The sequence below is a fragment of the Neovison vison genome, chromosome X, assembly GCF_020171115.1.
Source record: "Neovison vison isolate M4711 chromosome X, ASM_NN_V1, whole genome shotgun sequence".
NCBI classification, from domain to species: Eukaryota; Metazoa; Chordata; class Mammalia; order Carnivora; family Mustelidae; genus Neogale; species Neogale vison.
Genome location: NC_058105.1, coordinates 63,934,860 through 63,959,969, shown reverse-complemented (window position 1 = coordinate 63,959,969; position 25,110 = coordinate 63,934,860). Strand labels below are relative to the sequence as shown.

Genomic DNA, 25,110 nt, shown 5'->3' with positions numbered 1-25,110 from the left:
AATACAAATGAAAACCACAATGAGATATACCCCACACCTGTCAGAATGGCTAAAATCAAAATTAACAACACAGAAAAAAAAACAGGTGTGGAAAAAGTGGAAACTTCTTGCATTGTTGGTGGGAATGCAAACTCTGTAGTCACTCTGGAAAACTTTATGGAGGTTCCTCAAAAAGTTACCCAATGACACAGCAATTACACTGCTAGATATTTATTCAAAGGACACAAAGATACAGATTTGAAGTGGCACATGCACCCCAATGTTTATAGCAGCATTATCAACAGTATCCAAATTAATGAAAGAGCCCAAATATTCATTGATGAATGGATAAATAAGTCCTACACACACACACACACACACACACACACACACAGGAATATTACTCAGCCATCAAAGAGAATGAATTCTTGCTATTTGCAATGACGTGGATGGAGCTAGAGTGTATTATGCTAAGTGAAATAAGTTAAATACCAGAACGACAAATACCATATGATTTCACTCATATGTGAAATTTAATAAACAAAACAAATGAATATAAGGGAAGGGAAAAAAAAGAAATTGTTAAACAATTTGTTATACAATTTAGTAAATCACCTATGATTTACTAAATTGTAAACTTCAGTCCAATTTTACCATATATATTACCTAACTAAAATTTAAATGAAAAGTTGAATTAAAAGAAGAGAAAGTAGATCTCTACTTCTATTTGTGAATCATTTTTTTTCTCTTTGGAGCAAGGATTTGGAGTTACAGGATTCTTGTCACAGGTTCAGAATAGAATATATGGCTATATTACAGAGAAAGATAATGGAATTTAACACACATACTTAAGTTTAGGACCTCAGCGTTGTAACCATCTGACCTAATCAGCTACAGAACTCTGGGAAACAAACAGATACAAGGTTTAGAATAGTCTGTCTCCTGATAATGTTGGTTATTCTCCATGTCCTCCTGCTCTCTGCACCCTGGCCTCTATTTTTATGCTTTTTTATCCAAGAGGAAGTATAGGAAGGGTCTTAGGACATGAATCTCTGAACTCTGATCTAAAGCATATTTTCAGCAGGCACTAATCAGAAGCTGGAGCTTTAATTGGGCTTTTTGGGAGCTAGCTAGGTGCATAAACCTGAACAAGGAGGTAACTTCCATTTTTCAGTTTCTGTATTTGTGCAAATAGTGTGATTGAGGGCACCTCTCTCTCAGAGGTATTACTCAACATGCAGATACCAAATACATACTTCACATTACTTTGTTCAGAATTTTCCTGTAGAATTTACAAAATGCCATGTGCAATTTTTAGATTCAAACTATACTGGGAAAGTTAAGTTACATCTGCCTATTTCCTTCAGCACATGGGACCATTATGCTTGGTCCAGCTTTCACCTTAAAATGCTTATGAGGAGCAGAATTTTTATAAGGCTTAAGTTGAAAAAATGGGAGAGAAGTATGAGATTTATGAATTAGTGAAATCTCTGCTTTGAGAAAGGCCATATGGAATGCTCCAAACACATTAAGAACCATGGTGGGCTTGTATGTTAAATATATGGTCAGCCTTCTATGGAACTATTAATATAATATTATATAATATATATATATTATATATAAATATATTCTATATATAAAACCATTAATATTTGGCATATTCAATTTAGCAATTGATTTCACTCATTTCTTTCTTTTTTCTTTTTTTTTGCTCTTTCAGCCATTTCTTTTTATTTACAGTTTGTGTTCAATGCAAATCAATTCCATAACATGAGAAGTTACTATGAATCAAAGCATAAATACACAAACACAATATACAGTCCAAAATAGATGTACAGCATTCAGGTATGAAACAAAATGGAATGTTCATTCACACACACAGTAGCTTGAGATCAGTTGAATATGTTTGTTCTGGTAAAGGTTCCTAAAGATGGGAAAAAATGACTTTGGTTATCAAGACTACTGCGGCCATATTAAATACTGGAACATCTAAGCATCAGTGTGTGACCATGCGAACAAAAGACCTTAGAGTGTATATTTTTAAAAAGCTTTCTGTGCATCGAGGAATTTGTAAAAAGATTTACTTGCCAGAATCAAGCCCACTTTAGGCTTAGGACCAGGTTCTAACTATCTAAAGATATTGACTAACAGAAAGTATTCCAAGTGTGGCTATTCTGATTCAGAGTTTAAAAAAAAAAGTATTTACAGAAAAGAGTATAAAATTTTCCCAAATTTAATGTAAGCTTCCAGTCTTCACTTCCCAAATACTTGATTTACAATTTTGGCTTCTGCACACATTTTGCCTTTTTAATTTCAAGATTTGTTGATTTTACCTTCAAAACAGATCATTTTTTAAATTACAAAATATTCAACATATGCAGAAATGAAAAGCATTTTGAAGTTAGCGGAGGTCAATGTTCCTCTACTCTTTGGAATCAGCTTAGTTAAATGACTCTGGCACTCCTGAATACGAGTACGTGATCAGTATATAAGCAAAATTTACTCATTATGCTTTAATCGGGGGATAGATTCCAATCCATCATTGCCCTGAAACATGTCAATTACTATATAAAAAAATCAAATGCAATATCAAATTCAAAGCCTCAGAGGAAAGAGTTCAGTTCCCAAGAAACAGTGATAGCTTAACAAGGTAAAACTTTTTATCTAGAGTACACAGGCTTTTATCAAGAACAGATGCTGTATTTTGTCAAATGTTTTTACTGCATCTATTAAGAGGATGATATTGTTAGTACTGCTAAAACAATGCATTGAGGATTTACAGTAACTCCTGGAAGTTCCTTCTAATGTACGAATAAATAGAATCAGGGAAGCTTTCTGTATTAACTGTTTTCAATGGCCTTGAAAATTTAATGAACCGAATGAAAGCTGAATGTGTTCACATCTCATCTTTTACATCTAGGTAAGATAAAATCTAGTCTCATTTTCAAGGTAGAATTTTACATGTCCATACTTCTTAAGCCACATTTAAAGAAATTATTTCTTAACTAATCTTGGATGTTGTATCTTCATCTTGTACATGGAACTCCAGCAGATTTAATAGACATTCATCATCTAGTCAAACCCTTTACATGTTCTTCAAACCAATCAAATTTGGGATCCTCAAACATTTTCGGTGTCAATAAAATAAGGTGTGGAATTAGCAGATACGATGAAGACCTGTTTTTCCTTGTCACACTGAATGTCTAGACGCCATTTGGACTGGGTTTAGAAGATGGGGAAGTATAGATGTTTTTGGCCTGAGTCTTTTAACAGTAGAGCTGTAGAAGGTAGAACGAGATTGCGAAGAGACGCTGTTGACTGCAGAGCACCGCCAGTTGGTGTGGTGGTGGTATTAGCTGGATTGGGAGCAGTCGAGGTACTCTGGGAGGAGTTGTTTGCAGCTGTCATATTTGTTGTATTTGAATAAATCTGCGTGGGTAGGAGCAGCGCCAGAAGCAGCAGCCCCAGTCTGAGCCTGGCCACCATCGCTCTGCCCATGTCCGCTCCGTCGGCGTTGGTGCGCGGCGCGTCTCACTGGATGCGAGGTGAGTGGAGAACCTCTGGCTCCGGGCGGGCGCAGGCAAGGTGGGGCGATTTCACTCATTTCTCTCTTGTTATGTGTATTGTGCCACTGCTGCCAGTCTATAAGTTTTCAAAGAGGCCATTTCTCCTTTTTCTCTCCAGTGGCATCTAGCACAATAACTTGATTTACAACAAGTTATTGTTCATCTCATCACTTAATTCCTTTTTGCTAGACTGATCATTTAACAAACTGTAGGAGCAGGAAAAGGGCTGGCCAAGAAAAAGAACATTTGTCCTATTTTAGTTACTTTCTTCCAGAATTTCATGCCAGTGAAAATAGATGTCTGTATCTCTGTATTTCTGCATGTGGGGTGGGGATAGAAAGAGAGGTGGAGAAAAGGCAGGAATAAGTGTTATGTTTTTATACACATAGCAAGAACACATAGCAAGTATTCTGTATTGCTTTTAGTTAATGAATAAAGCTAATTTCAAGTCTACAGTAAGCTAAGCTGAATACAAAGTCTTAGTGAAGGAGGCCTGGGGGTTAGCATGCCATTGCAGAAAGCAAAATAAAGGACATGTATTTCAGTGATCTGTACATGTGTTGATTTAACAATTGACTGCCTTTAATAACATAAACAAAGCTCAGATACAAATACCTGACTATATAGGAAGAGAAATATCTGTTCACCTATTAGAGAATGCACAGTTGGAAGTATAGTGTGGATAAAGGAACTCAAGGCTTTTAAATTAAAACTTAGATTCTAGTCCTGGCTCTACCATTAAATTGCTATATAACTAAGAATGAATACCGTGGGCCCCTGTGTGGCACAGTCAGTTAAATGTCCAACTCTTGGTTTCAGCTCTGGTCATGATCCTGAGATCATGGTTGTGAGCTTAAGCCCCAAGTCAGGCTCTGCACTCAGCCCAGAGTCTGCTTGAGTTTCTCCTTCCCTTTCCCTCTTACCCCCACTCATGCTCTCTCTCTCTCAAATAAATTAATAAATCTTTTTTAAAACAAATGAATACCTTACTTTCTCTAGGCCTCAGTTACCTTGTCTCTTAAGACTATAGTATTAATAGAGATTAATAGATTAATGCTGAAGATAAAAAATCCAATATTTATTTAAAATGTTCAATAATTTCTATCATCGATTACAGATTATAATTAGTCTCATTGATGGAATATAAGAAATAGCACAGAAGATCATAAGGTTAGGGGGCAGAAACCGAATGGGAAGTTATCAGAGAGGGAGAACAACCATGAGAGACAAACTAAGGGTTTCTGGAGAGGAGGAGGGTGGGGTATGGGGTAATTGGGTAATAGGCATTAAGGAGGGCATATGATGTGATGAGCCCTGGGTGTTATATGCAACTGATAAATTATTGAACTCTATATCTGAAACTAATTATGTGTTATATGTTGGGTAATTGAATTTAAATTACAAAAAATTAAAAAAAATTCATTGAATTACTACCTATGTCATCATTGGGCTTATCAATGAAAAGAGCATATGGACAAAAGAAAAAAAAACAGCATACCATTCCAGGTATTCAATAACTATTTACTAACTGAACTTGTTGAATTATTTACTCAATATGTGGGCTGATAAGCAAGTTTAGTATAAGATTTGAAGTATGGATCTTGTTTAAAATCCCTCCCCTGCTCTCTTTCCATGGTACCACCCTCCTTTTACCTTGTGTCTGTGATGGTTCCCATCAAATGACTTAAAAGAAGACTACTAGGAAAGTGCCTTCATGGTCTCTGTGAAGGTCCTGGATAATACCTTCTAGTTCTTCATCATGAGTACATTACCTTCAATCCACAGATCAAATTTCAGTCATTTTGAGTTTAAAAATAGAGACATTCTTTTTCTCTTTCTTATTTCACTTAGCATTACCTTCTAGGTCCATTAGTGCTGTTGCAAATGGCAAGATCAATTTTTTTTTTTAATGGATGAGTAATGTCCCACTTTATACCAGTTTCTTATCCATTAATCTGAGGATGGTCTTGGGTTGCTTTTGTGTCTTGATTATTGTAAATAATTGTGCAATAAACATAGAGATACATACATCTTCAATAATTAGTGTTTTCATTTTCTTTGGGCAAATAACCAGTAGTGGAATTACTGGGTCCTATGGTAATTATATTTTTGATTTTTTGAGGAATTTCAACACTGGCTACACCAATTTGAAGTCCCACCAACAGTGCACAAGTGTTCATTTTTCTCTATACCCTTAGCAACACTTGTTATTGATTGTACTTTTGAGTTCAGCCATTCTGACATGTGTGAGGTGATACCTCATTGTGGTTTTGATTCGTATTTCCCTGATTATTAGTGATGTTGAGCATCTTTCCATGTGTCTGTTGTCCATCTGTATGTCCTCTTTGGAAAAATGTCCATTTAGGTCCTCTGCCCATTTTTTAATCAGATCATTTTTTGGTGTTGAATTGTATAAATTTTTTATATATTTTGGATATAACCCCTTATTGTTTACAACATTTGCAAGTAACTTTTCCCATTCAGTAGGTTGCCATTTTGTTTTGTTTATGGTTTCTTTCACTATGTAAAAATCTTTTATTTTGGTGTAGTGCCAATAATTTAAGTTTACTTTGTTTCACGTGCCAGATGAAATGTATCTAGAAAAATGTTTCTGTCGCCCATGTCAAAGAAATTACTATCTGTATTTCCTTCAAGGAATATTATCGTTTTAGGTCTTACATTTAGTTCTTTAATCCATTTTGAGTTTATTTTTGTATATGGTGTAAATAAGTGGTCCGCATTCTTTTTTTTTTTTTTTTTTACATACAGCTGTCCAGTTTTCTCAACACCATTTGTTGAAGAGACTTTTTCCCAATGTACATTCTTGCCTCCTTTGTCATGACTTAATTGACCATAATGTATGGGTTTATCTATGGGCTGTCTGTTCTGCTCCACTGACCTCTGTGTCTGTTTTTGTCCCAATACCATACTGTTTTCACTACTACAGCTCTGTTGTATACCTTAAAATCTGGGATTGTCATGCCTACAGTTTTGTTCTTCTTTCTTGAGATTGCTTTGGGTATTTAAGGTCTTTTGTGGTTGCATACCAATTTTAGTATTGTTTGTTCTAGTTCTATGAAAAATACTGTTTTTTTAAAATAAGGATTGCATTAAATGTATAGATTTCTTTGGGTAGTATGGGAATTTTAACTATAGTTGTTCTCCCAATCCATGAGCATGAAATGTCTTTCCATTTCTTTGTGTCATCTTCAGTTTCTTTCATCAATGTTTTTTAGGTTTTTAAATTTAATTTTAATTTTTTAAAAGATTTTATTTATTTATTTGATAGACAGAGATCACAAGTAGGCAGAGAGGCAGGCAGAGAAAGAGAGGGGGAAGCAGGCTCCCTGTTGAACAAAGAGCCTGATGTGGGGCTCGATCTCAGAACCCTGAGATCATGACTTGAGCCAAAAGCAGAGGCTTAACTCAGTGAGCCACCAAGGCACCCTTTAATTTAATTTAAAAAAATGTTTTCAGGGGCGCCTGGGTGGCTCAGTGGGTTAAGCCGCTGCCTTCGGCTCAGGTCATGATCTCAGGGTCCTGGGATCGAGTCCCGCATCGGGCTCTCTGCTCAGCAGGGAGCCTGTTTCCCTCTCTCTCTCTCTGCCTGCCTCTCCATCTACTTGTGATTTCTCTCTGTCAAATAAATAAATAAAATCTTTAAAAAAATGTTTTCATTATCTTGAGTTAGCCAACATATAGTACATCATATGTTTTTGTTGTAGTGTTCAACGATTTACTGTTGCATAAAACACCCAGTGCGCATCCAATACGTGCTATCCTTAATACCCATCACCCAGTCATCCCCTCCCTCCACTCCCCTCTTTTCTGTAACACTCAGTTTGTTTTCTAGTGTCCAGAATCTGTCATAGTTTGTCTCCCTCTCTGATTTCTTCCCATTCAGTTTTCCCTCCCTTCCCCTGCGTTCCTCTATTGTGTTCCTTATGTCCCACATATGAGTAAAACCATATGGTAATTGCAATATTTTATAGTTTTCAGAGTATAGGTCTTTCACCTTTTTAGTTAAGTTTATTCCTAGGTATTTTATTGTTTTGATGTAATTGTAAATGTGGTTGCTTTCTTAATTTCTTTTTCTGCTACTCCATTATTAGTGTATAGAAATCCAACATATTTCTGTATATTTTCTTTTCCTGCAACTATATTGAATTCATGCATTAGTTCCAGTAGTTTGTTGGTGGTATCTTTAGGGTTTTCTATAAAGAGTGTCATGTCATCTGCAAATAGTGATAGTTTACTTCCTCCTTACCACTTTGGATGCCTTTTATTTATTATTTCTTATCTGATTACTCTGGCTAGGGCTTCCAGTATTATGCTGAATAACAGTGATGAGAATGGATACCCTTGTCTTCTTCCTGATCTCAGAGGAAAAACTCTCAGTTTTTCCCCATGAAGTATAATGTTAACTGTGGCTTTTCATATATGACCTTCATTATGTTGAGGTATTTTCCCTCTAAGCCTCCTTTGTTGATAATTTTTAGCATGAATGGGTGTTGTACTTTGCCAAAAGTTTTTCTGCATGTGTTGAGATGATCATGTTGTTTTTATCTCCTTTCTCTTATTTGAGAATATTAAAATACCTTTGTATTCCCAAAATAAATCCCATTTGATCATGGAGACTGATTTTTTAAGGTATTATTGGACTTGGTTTGATAATACTATATTGGGGATTTTTGCATCTATGTACATTAGCGGTCTATAGTTCTCTTTTTTTAATGTCTTTATCTGTTTTTGTTATTAGGGTAATTCTGGCCTTATAGAATGCATTTTGAAGCCTTCCTTTCTCTTCTGTTTTTTTGGAAAAGTTTGAGAAGAATAGGTATTGACTGTTTAAGTGTTTGGTGGAATTCACTTGTGAAGACATCTGTTTCTGGACTTTTGTTTGTTGCAGGTTTATGATTATTTACTCAATTTATTGCTAGTAATCTGTCTATTCATTTTCTTTTATTGCTTCCTGATTCTGTTTTGGAAAGTAACATGTTTTTAGGAATTTATCCATTTCTTCTAGGTTTTACGATTCATTGGCATATGTTTTGCCATATTTTTATAATAATTTTTATTTCTGTGGTGTCAGTTGTTATTTCTTTTTCATTTCTATTTTATTTGTTTATTTAGTGATTTGCTTATTTATTTATTTAGTGTATCTGGCTAAAAGTTTATCAATTTTGTCAATCTTTTCAAAGAAACAGCTCCTGGTTTTATTGATCTGTTCTATTGTTATTTTAGTTTCTATTTCAGTTATTTCTAATCTAATTATTATTATTCCCTTCCTCTACTGGTTTTGGGCTTTATTTTGTTATTTATCTAGAACATGTAGGTATAAGGTTAGGTTGTTTTTGAGCTTTTTTTTTTTTTTTTGATTCTTGAGGTAGGCCTGTATTGTTATACTCTTTCTTACAACAGATTTCCCTGCATCTCAAAGATTTTGGACCATTGTGCTTTTATTTTCATTTCTCTCCACCTATGTTTTTTATTTCCTCCTTAATTTCTTCATTGACCATTAATTGCTTATTAACATGTTATTGTGCTTCCATGTATTTGTTATTTTCAGATTTTTTTGTCATTGATTTCTAGTTTCATACCATTGTGGTTGAAAAAGAAACATGATATGATTTCAACATTTTTAAAATTTATTGAGATTTGTTTTATGTCCCAACATGTGATCCATTTTGAAAAATGTTCCATATGCACTTGAAAGGATGTGCATTCAATTGTTTTTTAATGAAATAGTCTGAATGTATGTTAAGTTCATCTGTTCCAATGTGTCATTCAAAGCCAGTGTCCTTATTGATATTCTGTCTGGATGATCTATCCATTGGTGGAAGTGAAGTGTTAATGTCCCCTACTATTATTGCGTTATTATGGAGTTTTTCCTTCATGTCTGTTATTACTTGCTTTATGCCTTTGAGTGCTCCCATGTTGAGTCCATAAATATCTACAATTGATATACCTTCTTCGTTTCCTTCATGATTATAATATCCTTCTTGTCTCTTTTTACAATCTTTGTTTTAAATTCTATTTTGTTTGGGGACCCTTAGTGGCTCAGTTAGCTAAGTTTTCATCTCTTGATTTTGTCCCAGGTCATGATCTCGGGCTCATAGGATCAAGTCCTGCATCAGGCTCTGTGACCAGGATGAAATCTACTTAAGATTCTCTTTTTCCTTCTGCCACTCCCTCTGCTCATGCATGCTCTCTCCCTCTCTAAAATGAATAAATAAATAATAAATAAATAAATGTCTTTAAAGTCTATTCTGTTTGATATAACTACTGCTACCACACTTTCTTTTTGCTTCTATTTGCATGATAAATGTTTTTACATCTTTTCACTTTCAATCTGTATATGTCTTTAGATCTGACATGAGCCTCTTGTATAAAGCATATAAATGGGTTTTACTGTTTTGTACATTCTCTCTACTTGTGTCTTTGATTAGACCATTTAGTGCATTTACAATCAGAATAATTATTGATAAGCATGTACTTACTGACATTTTTTATTATTTTATATTTGTTTTTATATTTTTCTCTGTTCCTTTTTTCCCTTTTTTCTTTTCCCTTGTAGTTTGATGGCTTTCTTTAATGATACGCTTGGATTCCTTCCCCCCCAACCTTTTTTTCAAATCTGATACAGGTTTTTGATTTGTGGTTACCATTAGGTTTATATATAACATCCCACACATATAACAGTCTATATTAAGTTGATGATAACTGAAGTTTGAATTCATTATAAAAGCACTGAATTTTGACTCCACCATCCACATTTTATATATAAGATGTTATGTCATACATCCTTTTATTTGGTGAATTACTTGTCTGTTTTTTGTGGTTATAATAGATTTTATTACTTTTAAGATTTAGTCTCCATGCTGGCTTTATAAGTGATCAATCTACCATTTTTATTATGTTTTCATGTACTTGTAAATTTTTTTCTTCCATAATTTTCATACCCCTGATTGTGGTCTTTCCTTTCCACTCAAATAACTCCCTTTAATGTTTTTTTAGCTATTTTAGTGGTGATGAACTCAAACTTTTGTTTGTCTTGGAAACTATCTTGCCTTCTTTTCAGAATAAAGCCTTGTTGGATAGAGTATTTTTGGCTGTGGCATTGTTTTTTGTTTTTTGTTTTTTGTTTTTTTTTTCTCCCTTTTAGCACTTTTTTTTCTTTTTTTTTTTAAAGATTTTATTTATTTATTTATTTATTTATTTTTCCAATTTATTTATTTTTAGAAAAACAGTATTCATTATTTTTTCACCACACCCAGTGCTCCATGCAATCCGTGCCCTCTATAATACCCACCACCTGGTACCCCAACCTCCCACCTCCCCCCCGCCACTTCAAACCCCTCAGATTGTTTTTCAGAGCACTTTTAATATGTCATGCCACTCTCCTCTGTCCTACAAAGTTTCTGCTGAAATATCAGCTGATAACCTTATGGGGTTCCCCATTATGTAACTGCTTTTTTTTTTTCTTCCTTTTTTCCTCTTGCTCCCTTTAAAATTCTCTATCACTACATTTTCCTATTTTAATTATTATGTGTCTTGGTGCAAACCTCCTTGGCTTCCTTTTGTTGGTAGCTTTCTGTGATTTTTGAATCTGGATAACTGTTTCCTTCCCCAGATTAGGGATTACTTCAGCCATTATTCTTCAAATAAATTTTCTGTCCCCTTTTCTCTCTCTTTTTTCTTTCTGGAATACCTATAATGCCAACATTATTACTATTGATGATGTTGCTGAGTTGCCTTAACTTATTCTAATTTTTCATTGTTTTTTTTTTCTTTTTGCCAATTTTCTTGGTTTGTTTCTATTATTTTGTCTTCAAACTCACTGATCTACTTTTCTGTTTCCTCTAATCTACTATAAATTCTCTCTAGTGTATTTTTAATTTCATTTATTGAGTTTTTCATCTCTGGTTCTTTTAAAATATTTTCTCTTAACTGAAGAGATCCTCCATTCTTTTCTCAAGTCCAGGAAGTATCCTGTGGCAATTACTTTGAATTCTTTATCAGGGTTACTTATCTCCATTCCATTTAGCATCTTTGCTGTGATTTTTTCCTGTTCTTCCATTTGGGACATATTCCTCTGACTCATCATTTTGTCTAACTTGCTGTGTTTGTTTCTGTGTATTAAGAAGGTCAGTTATTTTCCTTATCTTGAAAGTACTGGTGTTATGAAGAACAGATCCTGCAATGCCTTGTAGAGCAATGTTCCTTGATTACCCAGGCCAGGCACTTTAAGGCTATCTTCTATGTGTGTTCCATGAACCCTGATGTTGTGGCTGAGCCATGTTTGCCTTCAGACTAGTCAGTTGCAATGTCCCCCTTTGCCTGTTGTGGACAGGTTTTGGTCCCTGTACCACTAAGGGACCAGTCTAGGACTACCTTGTTCTTACAGTTGTGTCAGACCTGAGGATACTCAGTCCTTTTGTTGGGGCTGCTCTTGCACCAAACTGCAGGTTACTCTCCCTACATTGTTCCCTGAGAGGATTTCCTCGATGGATGGAATATGTAGTCAGACTCAGATATCTGCCTTCACTTTATCTTTTGGGGTTGCAGTGGCCCCAAACTACAAGGCTTTCTCCTTGTGCTGTCCCTGGTGAGGTTTTTATTGACAGGGGAGGCCAGCAGTCAGATCAGGGATCTACCCACAGCCCACTGTTGGGACTGCAGTTGAGCTGATATGTGTGGTTATCTTTTCCTCTTACCAGAACAGGGATTGCTTTGGAGGGACTACTGATGAGTGGATTGGATTGGATGGGCAACTATGCAGGAGAACACAGGGACAGGGCCTTCAGTGTTACTAAGCTAGGTGAGGAATGTTCAAGCTGGTTTCATGGTGTGCCTGGATATCTACATTGGGGATGGGGAGGTAAATTGTGCCCACCAGCTCTTTTGTTCCTGAAGTCTTTTAAAGAAACTTGTTCTTCCAACACATGTTCTGAGATTAGTAAATAGATTTCCTTCCACCATACTCCAGGCACTTTTTCAAGCTGCTGCTTCTATGCTGTGTCTTGCAGGGGTTATTATTCAATCTTTTCAATGGCTGAGGCTCAGTTTCCTTTCTGGCTCTCCAGTAGCTAAAAATGCTGATTTTGGGGGGGTGCTTCTGCCTTCAGCTCAGGCATGATCTCAGGGTCCTGGGATTGAGCCCCACATTGGGCTCTCTCTCTGCTCAGCAGGGAACCTCCTTCCCCAACCCCCACTCTCTGCCTACTTGTGATCTTTCTTTCTGTAAAATAAATAAATAAAATCTTTGAAAAAAATGCTGATTTTTAAAGTACCCAGAGTTATTCCTGCTTATTGTAATGGTGAAAAGTTAAGCCCCACTGGTTTTCAAAGCCAAATGTTATGAGGAGTTATCTTCCCAGTGCATGTCCCTTATGTCTGGGGTGACTGGCATGGGGTTTATTCCTTTTCTTTCCCACTTTCTTTCCTTCTTCTCTCTCTTCCGTTTGTGGTTAGTCTTGGCAGAAGTTTGGTTCACAGCCACATCTCTGGCCCTACTACTATTTTTGATATATTCTCCTCCCTAGGATTAACTGTGGAGAATCTATTCTGCCAGTCTTTGGGCTGTTTCCTGGGTTAGCTGCACTGGTGTGGCTGCATCTAAGTGTATCCATGGGACAAGGCAAGCTTAGAATTCACCTACTATACCATTTTCCCAGGATAAGCAAATCAAATTTTTTACTAGACTTAAACTATCAGAACTCAAAAGAACCTTAGGAATAAAAAGTCCAGCTATTGCATTTTACAGATGAAAAATTGAGGTCAGAAAAAGAAGTGATTTTCCCAAAGTCATACCACCAAATAGTGATAAAGTGAAGACTAGAAGCTAGGTGTACTAGTTCTCTGACGTGTGGTTTTACCCTTATACTCTGTTTCTCTCACCTTATGTGGCCTGTCTTGGGAAAAAGCTAGCTTGAAAAAGTCAGCAAATAACACAATAGTTCTGTAGGTATATGGTTTTTCTAAAAGAAACGGTTGAAACTAAAACCCCTTTTTTTATATCTTACGTGACTTTTGTCCATGAAATATAATTTAAAAAAAGACTTGAGGGCACCTAGGTGGCTCAGTGGGTTAAGCCACTGCCTTCAGCTCAGGTCATGATCTCAGGGTCCTGGGATTGAGTCCCGCATCGGGCTCTCTGCTCAGCAGGGAGCCTGCTTCCCTCTCTCTCTCTCTCTGCCTGTCTCTCTGCCTACTTGTGACCTCTCTCTGTCAAATAAATAAATAAAATCTTTAAAAAAAAGACTTGAAAAAAGTGCTTGAGAATATTCACCATTTCAATAAAATCTGTTTTTCTTCAGCTGGATTTGCCTAATGGTGTTTATGATTAATCTGTGACTCCACTCAGTCACTAAATTCTGTCCCTATGAACTATTGCTCTAGTTTGTCCTCACATATTTGTCCCACTCAGATAGTACTTTGGTAGTTCTGGCTATGGCTTTACACACAACAAAGTACCAGTAGGCGTCATAACTTTGTTGGTTTGTAATTTTATGTCTGGGTTTTCTTTCTCACTCTTTCCCCGTAATAGATTACTGTGGATTCTGGGGCCTCTAAGAATGCCTTTTGGTTACTCTAGTCTATTTTATTCTCACCATTAATTTTTCCTTCATTAAGTCTTTTTAAAGTACTTATTGAGAAGTCCCTGTGTACCAAACATCTTATTTAATTAATGTTGGAAGCCAGAAGAAAAAGACAAATGACACATATTAAACATCTCTTACATGCTAAGCACTGTCTTACTGGCTTTTACTTGGGTTATCTTATGTAATCTTAACAACATGCTCCAGGAGTATACATTATTGTACTCACTGTGTGAGAGGAAGAAACTGAAGCAGGGCAGGGAGAACAGAAACAAGTGGTTCAAGATCCTCCAACTGAAGCTGGTATTCAAACTCCAGTATCTTTGAAAGGAGCCCCCCTACAAGGAGCTTGCAGTCTAGATGAGAAAATATTCTTAAAAGGACTAGTCTGACACAAATTTGTTTAGGTGGAAACTATTATGTTGGTTGTCTGTCTTCTTTCTTTCCTGCCCACTCCTCCCTTATACAGCATTTTCTGCCAACACTTAGAATAAAATCTGGCTTCTCTGGTAATCCTAATACATTACACCACCTAAGATTGTTCCCATCTATGTTCGTTTACCTACCTTCTTCCACAAAGTAAAATGAATCTTTTTTTTTTTTTGTATATTTCATCCTGTGCACTCTCCAAAGTGAAAACTGGCATATCTGATTGACTACAGTAGATGGGCTAATTTGAAAATCTTTGTAGTATTTTCATTTATTAAGAAATTTTTTGAGGGGCACCTGGGTGGCTCACTCAGTTAAGCATCTGACTCTTGATTTTGGCTCAGGTCATGATCTCAGAGTTGTAAGACTGAGCTCCACATCAGCCTCCATGCTGAGTGTGGAGCCTCCTTAAGATTCTCTCTCTCCCTCTGTTCCTCCCTCCTCCACTCAGATTCTCTCCCTCTCTCTCTTTTTCTCTCCTCCTCATTTTCTCAAAAAAAAAAAAAATACAAGCCATTAAAAAAAAAAGAAATTCTTAGAGAGAAAGTACATTAAAGGGCTGAATCTGTAATGGGTATTTCAGGTAGGGTGGCAAGTCCAGGCAAGAGATCATTGTGCAATATGGAGCAGAAAGGAGTGGAGTATGGTTTTTGGTGCACCTAAACTACCCAACATGAGAAGGCATCTACAAACATTGCAAGAGTACCTGCAAGGCAGGGTTCTTTTGGGGGGGGGGTAGAAATTAATCTACCGCAGTATCAGCTGTGCTGACAGTCAGTGGCCATTTGGATTTCCCTCCATGTGTATTTATTAATCAGTGAAGCAGCTGTGGTTGTGAGAGCTCAGGACAAGAATCCCCACCTGAGAACAAGTGCAGCTCCTATCCTCCAAATGGTTTGTGTTTGACTAGAAGCCATGGGATTTTTCCAGGCTAGTTAAGGGCTTCTTGTGACCAAGAAGTGACATGTGAACACTGCCACTGATATTTCTATCATCTCTCCTCGTTTCCAAAGGCTACCAAGTTAAAAAAAAAAGATGTCAGATGATAAAGGGATTCTCACTTGACTTTGCTACTACCACCAGCTAAGTATAACTTTCTCCATACTATTTTTGCACATGGTAATCCATTTTTAGTTTCAGCATCCATCTGCTGAAGTATCCCAGCACTCTGAGAATCTTCTTAATGCAGTACTTGACCACTGCTTTTCTATTTTTTTCAGGCATAAATGAATTAAACCAGTCAGATTCCCCATGGCTTCTTGAGAAGACCCTATTGCTATGACTAAGGAATTCCACTACCATTGGAGAAACAGTAGGTACTCAAATAGTCTTAATTCCATTTCAGCATTATCCCTAGCAGAGTGCTTTTTCACTCTGTGAAGAGTAGACTGAGAGCTCTCACAAGTCACCTCTCCTACATTTGTTGGTCCATTGATAGATTCCCAGATAATGACCAGGTTCTTGCAGTCAATGAATGTAAACTTATAGAACATAAAAGGCTAGTGTTTCTGGAGTATTTGGTAGAATGTGGTATTCTTTTAAATATTATCTCATTGAATCATATTGGAAACGAGGCAAAAAGAAAAATGAATCATACTGACCCTGACTATATTAAGAAAATGCAAACACATAATTAAATATCACTCAGCACATATTCTCTACTCTAGACATATAGTAGAGAGTAATATATGTGCATTGAGGAAGGGGATGCCACTTACTGAGAAGAAATAATAGACTAGTTGTAAGTGAATCACATGAATAATAGGCAAGTATCTATTTATTGATTGGTAAGCTTAAAAGTCATTGAATCTTAGGTTAAAAGCATATTTGGAAAATGCAGATTTTGGAGAGAAAGGAGTGTTTTTTATGTTTCTTTTGGCTTCCTTTTCTAGATGTCTATTCTTAGAAGAAAGGTATTATTGAAGCACCAGCCTAGATATCTATTGTAATAGAACATGTTTAATACTTAAACTCATTAAAAAAATCAGCAGCAATATCTCATTGTAGGTTTGATTTGCATTTCCTTGATGATTAGTAACATTGAACATCTTTTTATGTGTCTGTTGGTCACTTATATGTCTTCTTTGGAAAAAATGTCTATTCAGGTCCTCTGTCCATTTTTAATAAGATTATTTGTGAGTGTTTGCTGTTGAGTTGTATGCATTTTTTAATATATTTTGGATATTAATAGAATATTGGATACATTATTTGCATACATCTTATTCTAGGTGGCTTTTATATTTTGTTGATGGTTTCCTTTGCTGTGAAAAAGCTGTTTATTTTGGTATAATCCAAATAATTTTATTAACAACAGGCAAATTATGGAATAACCCAAGAGTCAGTTGATAGATGAATGGATAAACAAGTGGTATATACACACATATATACATACAATGGAATATTACTCAGCCATAAAAAGAATGAGATCTTGGTATTTGCAACAACATGGATGGACCTAGAAAGTGTTACACTAAGCAAAATCAGTCAGTCAGAGAAAGACAGATACCATGTGATTTCACTCATATGTGGAATTTTAAAAACAAAAGAAACAGGGGAACCTGGGAAGCTCAGTCAGTTAAGCATCTGACTCTTGATTTCGGGTCAGGTAATGATCTTGAGATTAAGCCCTGCATTGGACTCCATCCTAGGTGTGGAGCCTTCTTAAGGTCTCTTTCCCTCCCCCATCCACACTCTCTTTCTCTCCTAAAAAAAGTTTTAAAAAAATAAAAAGACAAACAGCAATAAAAAGACAAACTTTTAAAAAGACAATAAAAAGACAAATAGCATCAAACAGATTCTTGAATATAGAGAACAAACTGGTGTTTGCAAGAGGGGAGGTGGATGGGGGAATAGGTGAAATAACGGGGATTAAGAGAACATTTATCATAATGAGCACTAAGTAATGTGTAGAGTTATTGAATCATTATATTTCACACCTAAAACTAATATAACACTGCATGCTAATTATACTTCAAAAAAAAATCAAGAGCAAAAGGACTGCACAGATCACTTTAACATGGAGGAAAAAAAAGGCACTAAACATGGTCACATTCACTTATAACCCTACCCAGGAATTCAGGGATTTAAAAACTAAAAAAGCTACTTAGAGTGCTCGTATTCCTTATATGTGAATAAGTACATGTTTAACATAAGTATTTAGTATATGGATTTATGGATATCTGTAAACAAAATTGAAATAATTCTATCTTTTCTTTATAGTTGCACTTTCTCATAAAAAAGAAAAAAACCTCTGTTCAAGACCACTTGAGACTTTTCCCCTGATTTAATCAGGATGAGAGCTCGGTGAGACAAGAAGAAAAAAAATAGATGCCTGCCTGAAGCACATTATATTTGCAGCACTCATAAATTTGTGATTAATAATAAGTGGGGTAGCCTACATGGCATGCTTCATTTGTCAAAAATAATTATCTTTAAAAAAATAATTATCTTTTGCCTCAGTATAGTACTATACCTCTGTTGGAGGTATTAACAAATGAAAGAGCTGGTTGAACCTTAGTTCCTGTTGTGGTATAAAAGTCAAGTTAAGTAAGGAAATTCAAGAGCATTTTTATTTATTAATAGCCATAGAAGTCCCTAATCATGATATAACATCAAGCTTGAAAGAGAAAGAGAAATACTTAACTACGACTACCAGCCAACAAATAAATAAATAAATATATATATATATATATAGCAAAACAAAACAAAGAACATTAGAAATTTTTACTAATAAAAAATGCATGAAGAAAATATGTAATTTCTTATTATGATTTCCTCTTGGAGACCTTAGCCAGCATTCAGTCTTCGGCCGCAACAGTTCGATATGCATACAGTTATTTTGCACTGTTTAAAATGTTAGGAATTCATTCATTTTTTTAATTAGTCAGGATATTTATTTATTTTTTTTTTCATTTATTTATTTTCAGCATAACAGTATCATTATTTTTTCACCACACCCAGTGCTCCATACAATCCATGCCCTCTATAATACCCACCACCTGGTACCCTGACCTCCCACCCCCCCGCCACTTCAAACCCCTCAGATTGTTTTTCAGAGTCCATAGTCTCTCATAATTCATCTCCCCTTCCAATTTACCCCAACTCCCTTCTCTCTAACTCCCCATGTCCTCCATGCTTTTTGTTATGCTCCACAAATAAGTGAAACCATATGAAAATTGACTCTCTCTGCTTGACTGATTTCACTCAGCATAATCTCTTCCAGTCCCGTCCATGTTGCTACAAAAGTTGGGTATTCGTCCTTTCTCATGGAGGCATAATACTCCATAGTGTATATGGACCACATCTTCCTTATCCATTCATCTGTTGAAGGGCATCTTGGTTCTTTCCACAGTTTGGCGACTGTGGCCATTGCTGCTATAAACATTGGGGTACAGATGGCCCTTCTTTTCACTACATCTGTATCTTTGGGGTAAATACCCAGGAGTGCAATGGCAGGGTCATAGGAAAGTTCTATTTTTAATTTCTTGAGGAATCTCCACACTGTTCTCCAAAGAGGCTGCGAATTCATTCATTTTTAAAGATTTATTTATTTGAGAAAAAAAAGAAAGAACATGAGTGGGGGTAGAGGCCAAGAGGGAGGGAAAGAGTCTCAAGCAGACTTCCCACTGAGTGTGGAGCCTGACAAGAGGCTTGACCTCAGGACCCTGATATTATGACCTGAGCTGAAATCAAGAGTTGGACGCTTAAGCAACTGAGCCACCTGGGTACCCCAGAATTTGTTCCTTTTTAAGAATACTTATATAGCACTTATTATAGAAGCTTAGAAATATTAACTGATTACTCATAGAGGGAGGCAGTATTACCTCTTTTTACAGATGAGGCAATTGAGACATGGAAATGTGTAAGTAACTTGCCCAAAGTCACACAGCTAGTCAGTGGCAGAGTCTGAATTTTTTTTTAATTGAAGTGTAGTGAACATGCAATGCTATGTTAGTTTCAGATGTATAAAATATTGATTCAGTAATTCTATGCATTACTCAATGCTCAATGATAACTCTAGTCACTGTCACTATACAATGTTAGTTATTACAATATTATTGACTGTATTATTTAAGCTCTCTTTTTATTTCCATGACTTATTTATTTTATAACTTGAATTTTGTACTTCTTAATCCCCTTTATCTATTTTAATCATATTCCTAGCCACCTCCCCTCTGGCTGACTGGCTCCAGATTCCCATGCTCTTGTCAACTCTAAATGATGTTTCATTATTTATAAAATATCTGTATATTATACAATAATTATATATACATCCACATAAATACGACATGGAATACTAAGGCTATTTAAAACCCAGAGGTAAAATGATATAATATTACAATTAAATTGCCTATAAAAGCTATTTGGTTTAATCAACCCATTTCAAAGAAGAAATGAGGGAGGAAGAGAAGAAAATGCTAGCAGAGTAGGAGGACCTAGGTTTGCCTCATCCTAGGAACACAATTAGATAACTATCAATCATATTAATACCTCAGAAATAGATAAAAAGCCTGACAGAAGAAACTCTACAACTAAAGGGAGAGAAGAGACCACATAGAAGGAGTTAGGAAGCATGGAGATATGGTTTAGAGGAGAAATGGATTGCAAGTGCTGCAGAGGGAGGGAACCATGGTCACAGAGAAGGGTGAGAGAGAGATAAGCACACAGGGGAATGTACGCAAATGTTTGCCAAAGACATTGGCTTGGAAAATGAGAGAGGCTGACTTCCATGAGTTCTGGCAGCCAGCCTTGCTTAAATCCTGGAGTATTAAAGGTCAGGAGGTTTGACTGATGCCTGCCAGGTCAGAGACTTGAGGGCACTGCACTACTCCTGGAGAGAAGGCAGGCAAAGAACAGGGAGGCAGAGAGGGTGGAAAGAGCAATCTGAAGAGTACCTGGGGCACAAATTTGAAGGATTATTCACTCTTCCCAGAGCATGTCACTGAGAGGCTGCATACATAAAGACACCTTACTGGGAACAAAGGAGCTGATAGATCCCTCACCCAGAAGACTAGCACAACCCCCTGCACATACCACTTCTCCAGACCAGAGAGTTCTACAGGGCCTCAGTTCTGGACAGGTCTCATTTCACAAGTAGACCAGAGCACACCTAGTTAAAACTCACCACATTAAGGCCAAATATTAAATACTGCTACAACAGGCAAGGAGAGCTTCTGCAGATGAGTGGCCTGAAGGACAGAGCAACTAAAAAACAAACAAACAAACAGACAGACAGACAAAACAACAACAACAACCAGCAGCATGCACACAGCAAATATTAGTGACACACCCTTAAGTACCAGGACATGGGCACTACATGACCTTGTCTTCATAAGGCCATTGCTTTCAGGAAGAGAAGACATAACTGGTCTTTCTTTCTTCCTTCCTATCTTTCTTTCTTTTTTAAGATTTTTTTATTTATTTGAGAGAAGGAAAGAGAAAGAGAGAGAAAGCATGAGCAGGGAGGAGAGAAGCAGGCTCCCTGCGACCAGGAAGCCCAATGCAGGGCTTAATCTCAGGATCCTGAGATCATGACCTGAGCTGAAATGGAGCCACCCAGGCATCCCAAAAATGGCCTTTCTAACACAAAGAAGGCAGAAACTTAGACAAAATATGAAGATGTAAGAATATTTCCCAAATGAAAGAAAAAGACAAGGCCATTGCCAGAGATCTAAGCAAAAGAGATATATGTAAGATGTCTGATGGAGAATTTAAAGTAGCAACCATGAGGATACTCAATGAGCTTGAGAACAGAACAGAAAACATCAGTGAGAACCTTACCACAGAGATAAAATAATTGAAAACATTTCAGAAATGAAGAATGCAATGCATGAGGTTAGAAACAGGCTTGATGCAATGAATAGCTGATTGGGAAAAGGAGAGGAATTAATAAATAACCTTGAAGACAAAGTAAAGGAAAATAATTAAGCTGAACAAAGAGAGAACGAAGAATTATGCAACACAGAAATAAATTTAGGGAACTCAGTGACTATATCAAGCATAGTATTTTAGGTCGATGGACAGATATTCTAAACAGAAAATCAGTAAGGAAACAATACCTTAGAATGACAAACTCAAACAGGTGGATTTAACAAATATATTCAGAATATTCCACCCTAAAACAGCAGGGTACACACATTCCTTGCAAGGCCACATGGAACATTCTCCAGAATAGATCACACATTAGACCCAAAACAGGTCTCAACAAATATAGGAAGATTGAAATCACACCATACATCTTTTCTGACCAAAATCCTATGAAACTAGAAGTCAAGCAGAAAAACAAGAACAAAAACAAAATCTGGAAAGACCACAAATACATGGAGCTTAAATAATACGCTACTAAACAATGAATGGGTCAACCAGGAAATAAAATAAGAAATAAAAAATATGGAAATAAATGAATAGTAATATAGAATGGTCCCAAACCAGTGGGAAGCAGCAAAAGTGATCTAAAAGAGAAGTGTATAGAAAGATCTATCTCAAGAAGCAGGAAAAATCTCAGATAAAACACCTAATCTTACACCTTAAGGAGTTAGAAAAAGAACAAGAAATGAAGCCTTAAGCCAGCAGAAGGAAGGAAATAATAAAGAATAGAGCAGAAATGAATAATAGAGGGTGCCTGGGTGTTTCAGTGGGTTAAGCCTCTGCCTTCAGCTTGGGTCATGATCACAGGGTCCTGGGATCCAGTCCCGCACTGGGCTCTCTGCTCAGCAGGGAGTCTGCTTCCCTCCCTCCTTCTCTCTCTCTCTCTCCGCCTGTCTCTCTGCCTACTTGTGATCTCTCTCTGTCAAATAAAAAAAAAAATCTTAAAAAAAGGAAATGAATGATAGAGAAACAAACATACATACAAACAAAAAACCCCGACAGAACAGATCAATGAAAACAGAAGTTATTTCTTTGAAAAATTAATAAAATTGATGAACTTTTAATCAGATTTATCAAAAGGAAAAGAGAATGGACCCAAATAAAAATAATCACAAATGCGAGAGGAGAAATAACAACCAACACCAGAGAAACACACTTAAAGGATAATATTATGAAAAACTATATGCTAACAATTGGACAACCTGGAAGAAATGATAAATTCCTTTAAAAAGATATGAAATACCAAAAATGGAACAGGAAGAAATAGAAAACTTGAACAGATGAATAACCAGCAAAGAAATTGAATCACTAATTTAAAAAGTCCCAACAAACAGAAGTCTATGACCAAATGGCTTCACAGGTGAATTCTACCACACATTTAAAAGAAGAGTTAATAGCTATTCTTCTCAAACTGTTCAAAAAAAAAAAAAAAAGAAAAAAGAAAAAAGAAATGGAGGGACACTCTCAAATTCATTCTAGGACTCCAGCATTACCCTGATACCAAAACTAGATAAAGACCACTAAAAAATTCTGTCAAGTCCTGGGCTCTTGTTTTTGGGGAGGTTTTTGATCACTGCTTCAATCTCGTTACTAGATATCGGTTTATTCAGGTTGTCAATTTCTTCCTAATTCAGTTTTGGAAGTTTATAGATCTCCAGGAATTCATCCATTTTGTCTAGGTTGCTTAACTTATTGACATATAACTGTTGATAATAATTCCTGATGACTGTTTCTATTTCCTTGGTGTTAGTCATGATCTCTCCCTTTTCATTCATAATTTTATTAATTTGGGTCTTCTTTCTCTTCTTTTGGGTTAGTTTGGCAATGGTTTATTGATCTTATTGATTCTTTCAAAAAAAAAACAGCTTCTAGTTTTGTTGATGTGTTCTACTCTATCTCTAGTTTCTATCTCATTGATCTCTGCTCTAATCTTGATTATTTCTCTTCTTGTGTGTGGGGTTGGTTTAATTTGTTGTTGATTCTCCAGTTCTTTGAGGTGTAAAGAGAGTTGATGTATTCTGGATTTTTCAAATTTTTTGAGGGAGGCTTGGATGGCTATGTATTTTCCCCTTAGGACTGACTTTGCTATATCCCATAAGTTTTGGACTGAAGTGTCTTCATTCTCATTGGTTTCCATGAATTGTTTAAGTTCTTCTTTGATTTCCTGGTTGATCCAAACATTCTTAAGCAAGATGGTCTTTAGCTTCCAGGTGTTTGAATTCCTCCCATTTTTTTTCTTGTGGTTGAGTTCCAGTTTCAATGCATTGTGATCTGAGAATATGCAGGAAATAATCTCAGTCTGAGGGTTTTGGAGGGGAAGGGGGTAGGAGGTTCAGTGAACCTGGTGGTGGGTATTATGGAGGGCCTATATTGCATGGAGCACTCAGTGTGTTGCATAAACAATGAATTCTGGAACACAGAAAAGAAATTAAAAAAATAAATAATTCTTAAAAAGAGCAAAGGAAGCAGAGAAAGAGAGAAAAAGAGAGGCAAACCAAGAACACACTCTTAGCTATAGAGAACAAACTGATAGTTGCCAGAAGGGAGGTGAGTGGGAGCACTGGTATAGTAGGTCATGGGAATTCTAGAGTGCACTTGTTTTGAAAAGCACAAGGTGTTGTATGAAAGTGTTGAACCACTGTGTTGTACATCTGAAACTAAAGTTATACTGTATATTCACTAACTGGAATTTAAATAAAAACTTAAAAAGAAAAGAAAAAAAAAAGACCACTAAAAAAGGTCCAATATCCCTGTTGAGTATTGGATGCAAAAATCCTCAGCAATACATTAAAAAGACCATTCATCATGATCAAGTGGGATTTATTTCTGGATCACAACTGTGGTTCAATATTCACAAATAAATCAACACAATACATAACATTTATAAAGGAATGGATAAGAACTGTATGATCATTTCAATAGATGAAGAAAGCATTTGAGAAAGTACAGCATGTATTCATGATAAAAAACCCTCAATGAAGTAGGTTTAGATGGAACAAAATAATAAAGGCCTTACATGAAAAACCTATAGCTCATGTCAAGCTAAATGAAGAAGAACTGAAAGCATTTTGTCTATGGTCAGAAACAAGATACAGTAGACACTAACGTCATTTTATTCAACATAGACTGGAAATCCTAACACAGGAATAAGACAACAAAAAGAAAGAAAAGACATCCAGATCAGAGAGAAAGTATAAAACTTTAACTATTTTGCAGGAGCCATGATACTTTAGAAAAACTAAAAGACTTCACAAAAAAACTACTAGAAATGATAACCAAATTCAATAAAATTACAGGATATAAAATCAATGTACAGAAACCTTGCATTTCTATACACCAATAAAAAAACAGCAAAAAGAGAAATTTCAGAATCAATCGCACTTACAATTGCAACAAAACCAATGGGATACCTAAAAATAAACCTAAACAAAAATATGAAAGATCTGTACTCTGAGAACTACAACCAATAATGAAAGAAATCGAAAATGACACAATGAAATATAGAGACAATCCATGTTTATGGGTTGGAAGACAAATATTAGAATGTCTATACTATCCAAAGAAATGTACATATTTAAAGCAATCCCTGTCAAAATACCACCACCATTTTTCATAGACCTAGAACAAACAATCCTGAAATTTTTATGGAACCACAAAAATACCCTGAA

At 36.0% G+C, this 25,110-nt stretch overlaps 1 protein-coding gene across 1 annotated transcript; it reads right to left on the bottom strand.

The window, feature by feature from the left end:
* Nucleotides 1-436: 436 nt before the first annotated feature.
* Nucleotides 437-3,477, bottom strand: LOC122896913 (signal transducer CD24-like; the record flags this gene model as incomplete). The annotated part of the gene is made up of 2 exons (XM_044235003.1): nucleotides 3,279-3,477; nucleotides 437-462 (listed from the first exon to the last, which is right to left on the bottom strand). Coding segments are annotated over exons 1-2 (225 nt in total), but the record flags the coding sequence as incomplete, so codon positions are not given.
* Between the last annotated feature and the right edge of the window lie 21,633 nt (nucleotides 3,478-25,110).